At 35.9% G+C, this 13,954-nt stretch overlaps 1 protein-coding gene across 1 annotated transcript; it reads right to left on the bottom strand.

Annotated features, from left to right (window-relative positions):
* Nucleotides 1-431: 431 nt before the first annotated feature.
* On the bottom strand, nt 432-4,896 carry LOC145673952 (uncharacterized). Its single transcript, XM_081743770.1, has 4 exons — nt 4,828-4,896; nt 2,151-3,425; nt 1,013-1,592; nt 432-464 (listed from the first exon to the last, which is right to left on the bottom strand). Exons 2-4 carry the CDS (start codon nt 3,122-3,124, stop codon nt 432-434), a joined length of 1,587 nt encoding a protein of 528 aa, XP_081599896.1. The 5' UTR covers nt 3,125-3,425; nt 4,828-4,896.
* Nucleotides 4,897-13,954: the final 9,058 nt, after the last annotated feature.

Raw genomic sequence — 13,954 nt, 5'->3', positions numbered from 1 at the left:
CGGTTAATTTATCATAAAATATGGCAGGTTCTCGAATAATTTGTGTGTGCGTCATATTATCATTCTGAGCAAATTTGCCCCATAAACAATTCAGTGCTAATTTGCAAATACTTTTTCGTGCTTTGTTTTTATTACCAATTTTCCCTTTGTCTAGTTGTACTCCTTCTCTTTCATAATAATCCTCAATATATTTACTTTTCTGTTCTTCACTTTTACACCATTTAGGCCAACCATGAGCTTCTGTTTTCATTTTCATGAACAAATTTATATAATTTGTAAATAAGCCACCTTCTTTTTTAACAGGATCATATTGCACTACTTTATATTCCCATACCTCATGCATTTCTAATATTTTATAACCTTTCTCTTGGGCTTTACGTACTTCGTCCACCACCCACGTCCCAGTGAGGGCCCTCTCCGCATCACTATGCTCACAGTCCTCTGTATTTAGAGTGTCCGCGCATCTGCGACACAGAGGGAACAGAAGTTTATGATTGCTGCGATACGGTAGGACGGGATGATACAAATCCCGGGGAGGAAGTACTGTACATTTTACGATACCCTCAAATTTATCTATTGCAGGACAATCGGCACCCACATAGATTTTTGGGTGCCCAATGGGATATTTTTTCACCTTGCAACAGTAGGGGTATAACGAAATGACGTCCACGTAGTGCACCTCCTCCCCGGGGGCAGTCTTATAGTAATATTTAACAGCGGAACATCGCCCCCCATATAGAGCATCTCTAGGTTTGATAGGATCTTTTCTACATAGGGGGTGATGTGCCACCAATTCTGCAATTTGCGGATTTTTACGTAGTTCATTCTTCCATTCACACCCCCACATTTCATGAACTACGTAGCCCAAGTTTTTTAAATGATTAATTTTTCTAATGGTGTTTTCATAGCGTATTTCAAGAGTGGTATGCGGATCATTATATATAGGTTTATCACGCCCTACTTTAAAACATTTAACACATCCGTGATAGAAACAACCTTCATATTCCCATACATGGATCTGTTCATCTATACGTGCATAACCATCTACTTTTAAAACACCATTTAGAACCATTTCCTTTCCATTTGCTGCGTGCTTGATTGTAATACCAAGTCTTTCTTGTTCGTAAACCAACCATTGAATCGCTTCGATGGACTGTTGATCTGACCAACGATAACCATTATGAGGAATAATACCTATAGTCTGTTCTTTGAGAAACTTGCGTCGAAATACCAGATTACAAGCCGAGGCTATACTAATTGCTTCGACTAGTGGATTAACATCAGTTATTTGCTGGAATTCTACTACGAATTTAACACATGCCTTCCGTAGAAGGTTAACATCCATGCGACAATAACGAATTAATTCTTCTTTAAAATTAAATGTCTGATTTGAGGATTTTTCATACCATTCCATAAACTGTTTTTGTTCTTTTTCCTTCATATACTGAAAACCATAGAATTTAGGGTCGGGCATAGGCCCTTCATAACTTTGATTATCTTTCGTATTAAAATAGTGTGGGAAATAACCTTTTGTTTCTTCTATGTCAAATGCATCAGATAATTTTGATAGAGCCATCGGAAAGAAATTAATGCTATCAATAAATTTTAAATATTTACAATCAATACTCATTATTTTACACCCCTTCATTATGACGCTTGGAGTCCATCGTTTCGCTGATATCATTGCACGCAGGATAAAATGTGCATCATATCCTTTTGCATTATGTGCAATGCATATAACTTTATTAATATTGGATGGTTTACTGCATAAATACTCCAGAAAATCAGTAACACACTCTTCACCATAAAAAATGTTTTCCTTTCTGTTGCAAATAGTACATGAATTACCCTCGCTATTCTCAAGACAATGATAACATACTTGCTGTGTGATTACCAAATTAGGCACATGTTCACGGAATATTTCATCTTGCCTACACTCAATGTCATATAATATCATCATCCATTTTCCTACGTTTGAATATTTTCGTGATTGCATGTAACATAAATGACGGTGGGGCATCATATTATCACAGTTTATACAGAATGTTTCCCCACACTGGTGAGGATTTCTATTTTTCTTGATAACATACGCTTTAAGACATATTTTACATACTTTTAGCTGGGAGCACAAACCTGATTTTATATGATACGCCATACATTCGTTACCGTAAAAACATCTGTTACAATTATTACAATTTAATACTTCATCTGTCTTCTTACATGGAGGATTTTTTTGACATTTTTGGCATAATGCCTTACAGTGCCCTATATGCTTTTCTTTCATATTATATCTCTTATGGCATGTTTCGCAAAAGTATGAACAACTAAATGCAGCACATAGATTGGTAATAACATTATAATGATTATTTATCAGGAGTAAATTAATTTTCTTTTCACCACCGATGCCCTCGAAAAATGTTTTCTCCCCCGTCAAATCGTCGTACACTGTAATCGTATAATCAGTTAAATATGATTGAATTAGTTTTAATTCAGGTATGCCACCACCATGCATCAAATTAACGCCAGAACTCTTACACAATAATTTAGCTTCTAAAGTCATAAAGTTCTTTTTTTGATTATAATAAGGCTTACATGCATTTTTATTCCCTTTGTTATCAATGAGCCCTTTAGCAACTACAATGGCGTGAGCAAGGCAACTACTATCTTTATTTTTAATAACGACTATACCATTGCATTTTTTCATATATTCTTCATCAGAGGAAAAATTTTGACTTTTCCTCCCTTCGCCTATAGGTAAAGCCACATGATGAAAATCAATAACAAAACGATCTTGTTCCATAAATTTTGCATTTGACTGAACGACTCGATTCAGAGCCTCCCAGACGAAGTCTTCACCGACATTCGCTGCTTCTCGAAATGAAAACCAAAACGATCTATCTGGATTATTCTGATTCCATAATGTCAGCCCTACCTGATGGTGGGAATCTACATCCTCCATCAACATATTCAATAGTTGAGCAATTCCACTTCGCAACCAGGTAATTGGGTTTTCCCCTTCAGGGGTTCTCGCAAGTTGTGCAGTTATCATTGTACCATTCATTCGGAATTTTTTGTACTTTCTAGTTATTTTGTTAATGATTGTAATATTACTAGAACTTTCCATTTTTTATTGCTTTATTCTATCAACTAACAATTATTTCCGCTGTTTGATGCTTTTACTGTAATTGGGGCTGTTCCCACTATAGAACACCAAGAAGTGTTTTTTCCAATAACGTTTTAGTGATATTTTCTAAAACTGAAAATAGTATTCTACCAACTAGCAATTATTTACGAAAACCTATATCTCACGTATTTCCGCTGTTTGATGCTTTTACTGTAATTTGGGCTGTTCCCACTATAGTACACCAAGAAGTGTTTTTTCCAATAACGTATTCTTCCTAGCGGTTTAGTGATGTTTTCTAAAACTGAAAATAGAGAAAAGCAAATTATTACATTTCTTACATTGCAAAATCATCCAAAAAATCGCTTATTAGGCGTATCCCACATAAACTAATATTTATGGGAAAGAAGATATAATATTCATAATTAGCATGATTGAAAACATCGAATATTTCATCAACCAACCAACTATAGCGCAAGTTATGAGGAACACTTAAAATCCGCATCGAAAATTTTGACAAAGTTCAAAACTAGCTTATTTTAAAAAAAATCTATATTCGGGTTATTTTTGGCCGATGTGACACCGGGTTTTCACGAACGTACTCAACACAACGTATTCTTCAAAAAATAATCTATCATGGGTGTGGTTATGAGGAACACTTAAAATCCGCATCGAAAATTTTGACAAAGTTCAAAACTAGCTTATTTTAAAAAAATCTATATTCGGGTTATTTTTGGCCGCTGTGACACCGGGTTTTCACGAACGTACTCAACACAACGTATTCTTCAAAAAATAATCTATCATGGGTGTGGTTATGAGGAACACTTAAAATCCGCATCGAAAATTTTGACAAAGTTCAAAACTAGCTTATTTTAAAAAAAATCTATATTCGGGTTATTTTTGGCCGCTGTGACACCGGGTTTTCACGAACGTACTCAACACAACGTATTCTTCAAAAAATAATCTATCATGGGTGTGGTTATGAGGAACACTTAAAATCCGCATCGAAAATTTTGACAAAGTTCAAAACTAGCTTATTTTTAAAAAATCTATATTCGGCTTATTTTTGGCCGCTGTGACACCGGGTTTTCACGAACGTACTCAACACAACGTATATTTCAAAAAATAATCTATCATGGGTGTGGTTATGAGGAACACTTAAAATCCGCATCGAAAATTTTGACAAAGTTCAAAACTAGCTTATTTTAAAAAAAATCTATATTCGGCTTATTTTTGGCCGCTGTGACACCGGGTTTTCACGAACGTACTCAACACAACGTATATTTCAAAAAATAATCTATCATGGGTGTGGTTATGAGGAACACTTAAAATCCGCATCGAAAATTTTGACAAAGTTCAAAACTAGCTTATTTTAAAAAAAATCTATATTCGGGTTATTTTTGGCCGATGTGACACCGGGTTTTCACGAACGTACTCAACACAACGTATTCTTCAAAAAATAATCTATCATGGGTGTGGTTATGAGGAACACTTAAAATCCGCATCGAAAATTTTGACAAAGTTCAAAACTAGCTTATTTTAAAAAAAATCTATATTCGGGTTATTTTTGGCCGCTGTGACACCGGGTTTTCACGAACGTACTCAACACAACGTATATTTCAAAAAATAATCGGTCCGGGGTGAGGTTATGAGGAACACTTAAAAATCCGCACCGAAAATTTTGACAAAGTTCAAAAAATACTTACCCTTAATTCACACTTAAAATTCACTTCACTGTTCTCACACACTGCACACGATGTTATCTTGCACGCCGACGAATAACTGAGTGAGAATTGCTTCGAACCTCACCCCTTATATAGTGTTCTGCTTTCCTCTGATTGGCTAAAATAAAACTCTTTTTCATTGGAGCAAAATCTACAAGTCAAGTATCTCATTGGCTAGAATAAAACTATTTACTATTGGCTCCGAACAAAAACGACTAAGATATGTGCTAAATATTTTCTACGTCCATTTTGGGTAGCCAAAATTCATAAAATGGCCCATATCTCGAAAACGGTCAAAAATATCGAAAAAATAATCGAAAAAATCCCCCCGTACCTCACCCCTTGTCGTTTTTAGACATGAGGAACCCATGGAACCATGTTTCAATCTTGTACGATAAGTGTGGGGGGCCACGGTGGCCCCGAAAAAACTTCTCTTGAAAACTGTAAGAGATAGAGCAGCCATAACACATTGAAGTGCTGTTTCTCGTCTTTCATGGTTAATATTTTCTAAGTCCATTTTGGGTAGCCAAAATTCATAAAATGGCCCATATCTCGAAAACGGTCAAAAATATCGAAAAAATAATCGAAAAAATCCCCCCGTACCTCACCCCTTGTCGTTTTTAGACATGGGGAACCCATGGAACCATGTTTCAATCTTGTACGACAAGTGTGGGGGGCCACGGTGGCCCAGAAAAAACTTGGTGTCCAAAAATCATAAAATGGCCCATATCTCGAAAACGGTCAAAAATATCAAAAAAATAATCGAAAAAATCTCCCCTTTATAAATCCCCTTGCCGATTTTACACATGAAGAACCCATGGAACCATGTTTCAAACTTGTACGACAAGGGTGGGCCAAGTTGCCAAAAAAAACTTCGGATCGTCATATCTCGAGAACGGTGAGAGATAGAAATAAAATTTTAACGGCATTCGATTTAGGATCATCAAATGTATAATCTACCCAAGTTTGGTAAACAAACATCGCCCAACTTTCAACTTTTTCGAAAATCGAAATTTTTTGCCTCTAGACCGTCATATCTCGAAAGCGGTAAGAGATAGAGCCACATTTTTGACCGGTCTTTCCAGTGGAGTGCACATATACAGAGTTTCAAAAACTCAGAAACCAGATGGGTCGAAATTTTGAAAAATTCGAATCGTTATATCTGGAAAACGGTGAGAGATAGAAATAAAATTTTAACGGCATTCGATTTAGGATCATCAAATGTATCATCTACCCGAGTTTGACAAACATCGTGCAACTTTCAACTTTTTCGAAATCAAAATGTTTGTCTCTGCTAGAACAAGTCTTGTCCACCACATCTGAGCCCTACTGTGTTGAATGCTCCCTTATTATCTGCTATGTTAAAATAGGGATTGGAAAATATGCCATACTCTTTTTTTTTACCTCTGCTAGGGGTTGAACTGGTACAGGGAATGAATCTTATGTAATATCTGCTATGTTCAAATAACGAGTACACTCCTGCTATGTTAAAATAGGGGTTGAAAAATATGCCATACTCTTTTATTACCTCTGCTATGTATAAATAGGGGATGAACGAGTACACCATAGCTGTTTGTCTACTATGTAATCTGTGCTATGTTTGTAATCTCCATGTATTCTCTGCTATGGTAAAATAGGGGTGGAAAAAGTATGTAGTCTTATGTATTATCTGCTATGTTACGTACTCTTATGTGCTCTTCTATGTGTTCGTAGGGGGTTGAAAACGAGTACACCTTTGTTATGTGATACGTACTCTTATGTGTTATCTCTGCTCTTCTTTGTGTTCGTAGGGGGTGGAAAAGTGATCATAAAAGAGAACGAGTTCACCCCCTAAAATGTGCTCATAAAAGGGAACGAGTACACCCCCTTAAAAGTGCTCATAAAAGGGAACAAATACACCCCTAATATGGAGGTCGTAAAAGACCATGAGTTGACGGTGCGTGGGTCATAGCGTATCGTGAGACAGTGGAAAATTGAGTCCTTGCTCTCAGGAGACCATGGAAAAAAAGGCGATTTTTCAGCTACCGGGGGTCAGGTGCCCCCCATCTACTGATAGATCTCCGAATTTCTTACTTTCTGAATTCATAGAAACAGTAGTTAGTTAACGTAATTAGCTTACATTTAATGTAACGGCTAACAGTTGAATTGGTGGTATCGGAAGTCTTATGATAGTAACTTCTGCTTTAATTTTATCACTAACTACTATCGTTAAGATTTCATCAAACGAAGTGCTGATCATGCGAAAATAATTTAAAGAACTTCTCTTCGTCATTGCGTAAATCAATAAATATGGAAAACAATTGTAGCTGAAAATACTCAAGTTGTTGAAGATGGTGGCTAGAACCAAATCGGTACAATGCAAACAGCAGGAGATTTTCAGAATGAAAGTATCTTAGCCGACTGCAATAATTCAAAATAAGCGATCTTCCTGATTTGAATGGGAAATCTTTTGGAACCCAGTTATATGGAATGTTAGAATCATGTGTATCGATCCAGAAAGCGTTACTGGGTTTCTAATTCGTCCAAGTTTTCCATAGGGCTTATGTCCGAGCCTTTTGCTGGCAAATTCAATGTCCGAGCACCCCACTTTTGTTCGTAAACCACTGTTGAACAGGCTTGGATAGATATATTGTCGATTTGGGACCCTAGTACAACCTATCAAAATTCCCTAATCCAGTATTCCATAAAGGTTGGCAACACTCTCAGTATCTTCCAGATACTCTTCGCCAGTTTTGTGACGTCTTAGGTCAATTAATGTGACCCGACTATTTCATCCAAACTCTCTCCAGACAAATCAAGCTGTAGCCAAAACCTTTAAGCACGAAACCTTTAAGAAAGTTATCGGTTCAGTAGTTTTTCAAGAGTTGAATAAAGCTATTCAGTCACATCAAGCACTTTTCACATAAAATAATAACATTATAAGTACTTACGGAAATTTTTATGTCCTCATAATCACGTTAATAACTTCTACATATCTTTTCCATTCTTGATGCCTCATAGCACGTATCTAGTTCGACAATCCATGCCTGGATTACGGATATAAGGTTTAGGAAGTTATTTTAACATACTTCAACACAATCCTAATATCCATCACCCAAACAAGAAAACATTAGACATTTGAGCAATCAATATGATGTTCACAATGGAAATGTATTTTGGACTGCTGTTTCTGTAAGAACATAGCATATATAAAAATATAAATAATACTACAAGTTTTAGAAGTTCCATAATTTTTTATGTTTACGAAGAAGAAACATAGTTTTGCATTAATATCTTAATAATATATTATACCTAATTATATAATCAATTAGAATGAAAAATAAATAATACGAAGGTATATAATCAATTAAATTGACTTTCTCGATACTATAAGTGTGAAATTTCGGATTTTGTAAGGACTCTTTGAGCGATCCTAATGTCTGTTACAACTGGGATAATTTATCAGGTATTTCAAATACTTTCGCTCTGTCCTACTGTTTAATATGCCTACTCTAAATGCATTATAAACCAAGGATATTCATTTGTTAAAACATATTAATACAGAAATCTGTAACCTATCAGGAAACTATTGATTATTCTTTTTTTTTCAATTATAAATTAAAAAGTCATCCAAAGTAAAGGTTTTATATTTTTCATAGTTAGCAAAGAAAAAAAAAGGTAAAGTTCTATGCTTAGAAGCTCCTAGAACTTAGAAAATGAAAACATTTCATTTAATGTCCAACAGATATGCGTTGTAGAGCAAAGGAAGTTAATGATTAATGAAAGTGAATGATTGTGAAAGAACTGTCCCGAATAGTGCTGAAGGATATCTATACGATCAATGCAAAATATCAGGTAATATAAAAAGTACTGAGTACTTTGAACACGAGACTGTGTTAGTGTCTCAAATCTCAGGGTAATACGAGTTGCAGTGGGTCAGGTCTAACTTCATTTAACAACTGACTGTAGAAGCTAGTAGATATGAAAAAAAAACTATATAACGCTTATAGAACTATAGATATGATTATAGAGCAAAGTAATCAGGAATTAAGTTGTTCGAGATATTTTTGTTTTGTTATGTTCTTAACAGTGGATTTTCCCACACAAGGTGTCAGCTACTGTGTCCTGTCCACCGCCCTCGTCACAGAACGAATAGGACCACAATTATAGCACTCTTTCTCGAAATATTCACGAAGTCTGTATATCAATTCTCGGCTTTGTGCTTTATACACTCATATTTTCTTTGGCTTCGGTTCTGAAGAACTAGACATTGTCACCAATTAATTACAACAATATTCTTAATAGCACACACAAAAAGGAAAGAAAACAACAATCGAACGTAATCTCAAAGAACTTTTCAAACAACAAAAGGAAGAGGACGGAGCGGCAACAACGTCTGGTTTACATGCTAACCCGGTGACAGCTCGGTCGCTCATTGGGCCTTATGGGGGGTGTCAGTGTAGTATCAATCCTCGCTTTCTTTTTCACATAGCTGTTAGAGCCAGAGATACAGCGACTACAGTATAATTCGCAGACAGATAGCATATTGTGTGATCAACGCCATCTGCAGGCTATGTGAGTGATCCAGTAAAATGCAACGTCGTCGTGAGTTTATAGCATCCGAACGTGGCACGGTAGTAAGTGGCCGACACATGGAACATTAGATTTGGAAGGTCGATCAGAAATTCAGATTCCCACATTCAACCGTGTCGAGGGTGTGCCTATCGGGAATTGGTACTACTATTAATAATAATGATAAAGGGTACTAATGGGTAAAGGATAATAGACTAATAATAATAAAGTACATACCATATAAAGTACAAAAATAAAACATTCACCGTAGGCTGTGGTTGAAGCAGCTTACAAAAAATAGGTTTAAATATAAAGACAGTAGGTAGTTACTATTCGAGATTGAAAATAAACATTTCTATGTTAAACACATACATAAAATTAAAAATAACAAAAAATAAAACGAGTATACAAAAAAATAAATAATAGCATATGACATCTTATAAAATAATGACCAAGATAAAAAAAAATGTAGGAGGTCTATCCGAAGAAAAATGAACAAGGATAGAAGAAAAGATGATAGGAAAATAAAAGATGACAGAAAAAAAACTTAATAATAATAATAATAATAATAAATGGTTCAATTTGGAATAAGGTGTGGCTCAAAAATCTGATAATTAATGTAAATGACTAAGTTATACTAAAAGAACATAATATCATAGTCTATTAGACAAAGACAGGGTTGGATTTATCACTATGGCCAACTAAGCAAGAGTTTAGGGGCGTAACATTTTAAGGGCAAACTTTGAATGAACATTAATAAGCAAGACGAAGAAACGTCCTAAAGTTGAATAATAATAATAATAGGCGTTCATTATTTCCTATGATTATAGACTGTGTGTGATGTTTCTGCTATATTCAACTAATGGTTGGAAAATGTACTCACAATGCACCCTTACATAATGAATATGCACCTAAAATAGGGTCATAAAAGAGAACGAACATACCCTTACAATGGGGTGTTCGATTTTTCATGGTTGGACGATTAGGTTCCGTCCAAATAATAAATAAAAATAATTAATTAATTATATTTAAAATAAATAAATTTTGTCAGCAACCTTTGGCCTGAAAATTAGGGTATATTCGATTTCATTTGGATTGACGGGATACCGCCAAACAATTTAGTCCCATCTTTTCCGCCACTGAAATGAATGCAACCAGTATCATAACCAAATCCTAAAGATTTGGAAACAATCATACCTGTTTACTGTACGCAGTATTAAATTCATAAGCTTCATAAAGTCCTAATCCCCCACAAAGTAGATAATTCGCAAATCCATTATCAGTCAAAATTTCTTATATTTCATGGAATGCTGACACAGGAAAGGCGGGCGATGGTATCGGAAGTGTCACAGTTCATCTCAGCGCTTCCCCTCCCTCCAAAAGTGTAGATTCAGTACTAATATCGGTCATTTCTGATGACTTTTAAACATATCTTCCTTCCCCCCGCCCCCCAAAAGTTGTGGTCTTCAATTTGGATTTAATGACACTAATACTACCGTAGTCATTTTCGATCATTTTTAAATGTTTATCTCCCTCCCCTACGTTGTACCTTCCCCCACCCATTGGCGGATTTAAGGGAAGGTTACAAGGACTAGAGTCCGGGACGGTAAATTTTATCAAAAGTTAAGGGCGGGGCGGCAAATTTCTGAAAATATGAATAGTTGAAAAAGAAATTTGAAAAACATATTATTAAAGTTTTCACGATGGGAAGCCTACATATTAGAGAGGCAGAAGACCATGTGCCGCCCATAGAAAAAGACACATAGAGATACCGTACTATATTGATCAACTGGCCGTAATAATTAAATGCGTTCCCGAGAACGGCATTCCTGTAGAAAGATCCCTCTGCTTTTTACGTAATGTGGGTCATAAAGCATATGAGCTCTTTAATTCTGTTACAGATGTTCTCGATAAAAATGGTATTTGCTCACTCTAGTGTACCTCAAGGTTCCACTCGTTCACGCCTTCTATATCTTTTGTTTGTAGCTGACATGCCGACACTTCCTCTCAATGTGTAGGTACATTTTTCAATATCCTGATGACACTGCTTTTCTCTGCACGACCCGGACCATTTAACAGATTAATTATTCTCTCGGCATAGCCACTAGCTAGGAACGAACGAACGAATGAAAATCTTGAGCGCAGTATCTTTACCTTTGGGTAGAACATAACCTCTCTTATAGCTGTTAATCTGTTAGCGGGGATCAGGTGTAGCATACGCATTTGGGAGCATCACAGACATACGCTATTTAGAGGATTGACGGAAGTTGGCGCTTTCGGAGGGTCGCTCATATTTTCGGACTATTGTCATCATCATCTTCATTTTCATATCTTCATTTTTCATTCTTGACAAATTACACGGATAGGTTGTGCTGGTCCTCGGACCAATGTAGAACCTACCGTCGTACGTGGGGCCACCGGCTCTTGGCTCTTCTGCAGTAGACCGTGAAAATGTGACTCGTTCCGGTCGTATCAGGCATCTTTCATGGGCAATCTATTGGGATTTCTAACTCTGGGCAAGACCATACATCAGATCAGCAGATGTTTACAGTCAACTCTCAATCATTCTATGCAAATTTAGTTCAGCTAATTTTGAAAATAAAAATAAAAGTTGATGAATAAAATACAACCAACAACACTCTGACCCTTTTACTTAAAAAAAAAAATCCTGAGTTTTTATTCATTCTGATGTATCCCAAGGCTCTACACTCTCACGTCTACTATATCTTCTTTTTATAACTGATATGCTGACACTTTCTCTCAATGTGCACACTTTTCAATATGCGACTGTTTTCTGTGTATAGCCCGGACCATTTCATTTCGAATAGAAATCACGCAGTCCACTCAAATGTTGTTGTTCCGGGGATGTCATTATTATTATTATACAGTTAGTCACAATTTTGTTCGTACGGATGACATTTTTGTGTTTAGAACATTAACCTGTCTATCTGTTTTTGTAAAATGATTAAAATATTATGCTGTTCGTAAAATGTATATAAAAGCAAGCTAATGGCAGGATTGCAAAGCTTTTATGTATGTAAGAAATAAATAAAATAATTATTCTTCCAGAACCTCCAGTTATTTACACCACTTTTTTCTTCGTGCACTACACCTCCAACAGTGATTATACACATCGCGTCGATGCGAAGAAGACAGTAGATAGGAATGTTAGCAGCTCACTTGTGCTGTGATAGTGTAATCAAGGTCGTACTCCCACATACTGTCTGTCTATTGTAATCATAGTGAGCAAGAGAAGAGAGCTTAGTTGTGAGTTGAAGGACGTAATCATAAATTTGGCATTAAAGGCGTATTCGATGAGAAAGATTGGTAAGTTGGTAAAGAAATCACATTCCACAGTTCAGTATATAATTAGTAAGTTTGAACAAAATGGGTCTACAAAGAATGTGCCGAGAAGGAAGAAAGAAAGGAAACTAAGTGAACGCGAGGAACGCTTTGTGGTGAATAAGATTAGAGGTAATCCGAAATTAAGTGTCCCAAAGCTCCGCCCAATGGTTGAAAGTGTGTGTAACAAACGTATGTGTAATGAAACTGTACGAAGAGTATTGCACAAGTATGGATTTCATGGTAGAATGTTTCGTAAGAAACCGTACGTTCGCTAAAGAGCACATTGACAAGGACCAAGAGTTCTGGGACAGCGTGATTTGGTCCGATGAAACAAAAGTGAACGTATGTGGGTCAGATGGGGCAAGCAGGGTGTGGGGAAAAGTGAACACAGTTAATAGGGTTGAGAATACAACACCCACAGTAAAGTATGGGGGTGGTTCTGTCATGATATGGGTGTGCATGTCATCCAAGGGAGTAGGGACATTAGAGTTCATAGATGGTATAATGGACAAGTACGTGTACCTTAATGTTTTGAAGCGAAATGTAAAGCAAAGCGCACAAAAAATGCAGATGGGAAGCAACTATATATTTCAACAAGATAATAACAGCAAACATGTGGCTGACATTAATAAAATGTGGTTAGTATGAAATGTACCAAAGTTGCTGAAAATACCTCATCAGTCCCCTGACTTAAACCTTATCGAACACTTATGGGGTACTTTAAAGCGGAATGTGGGTGAACACGTGGTTTCTTCGAAAGACGAGCATAAGAGGGTAGTGATGCAAGAATGGGAGGCAATCAGTGCTCAAACATGTAAAGACCTTGTTAACTCTATGCGTGCAAGATGTCAAATGGTCATCAAAGCAAGAGAATTTGCCAAAAAATATTAAATTTTCAATTGTTGGGGTATAGTTTCATACCCTTTGATACTATATTCTGAAGTGTACGAACAAAAATGTGACATAAAAAGGACGAATATTTGTTTAGTGCACAATATTAGCATGAAGGAAAACATATTTTGTTTTTTGTTTACTATTAGTTAATATCGATATGTGCTTTTTTTCAAAATATAGGTCCGTTTTGAACAAATAATTAAATTTAACGTGAAATTTCTTGCTGACATTTGAAAAGTTTCGCCTGAACGAACAACAATGTGGCACACTGTATATTATTATTATTATTATTATTATTATTATTATTATTATTATTATT

Source organism: Thermobia domestica, chromosome 17, assembly GCF_964235325.1.
Source record: "Thermobia domestica chromosome 17, izTheDome1.hap1.1, whole genome shotgun sequence".
Lineage (NCBI taxonomy): Eukaryota > Metazoa > Arthropoda > Insecta > Zygentoma > Lepismatidae > Thermobia > Thermobia domestica.
The sequence above is the reverse complement of the archived record's forward strand: the minus strand, read 5'-3'. Positions and strand labels throughout refer to the sequence as shown.

Bases quoted from the DNA above. Each gene is read 5' to 3' on its own strand.
- LOC145673952 (XM_081743770.1), bottom strand. From the start codon at position 3,124: ATGGAAAGTTCTAGTAATATTACAATCATTAACAAAATAACTAGAAAG. The intron at 1,593-2,150 runs GTATCATATAAA...ATTTATTGATAG, and splicing joins TACGGTAACGAATGTATGGC to CATTAATTTCTTTCCGATGG. The intron at 465-1,012 runs GTATGGGAATAT...TCTGTGTCGCAG, and splicing joins GTATAGATGAACAGATCCAT to ATGCGCGGACACTCTAAATA.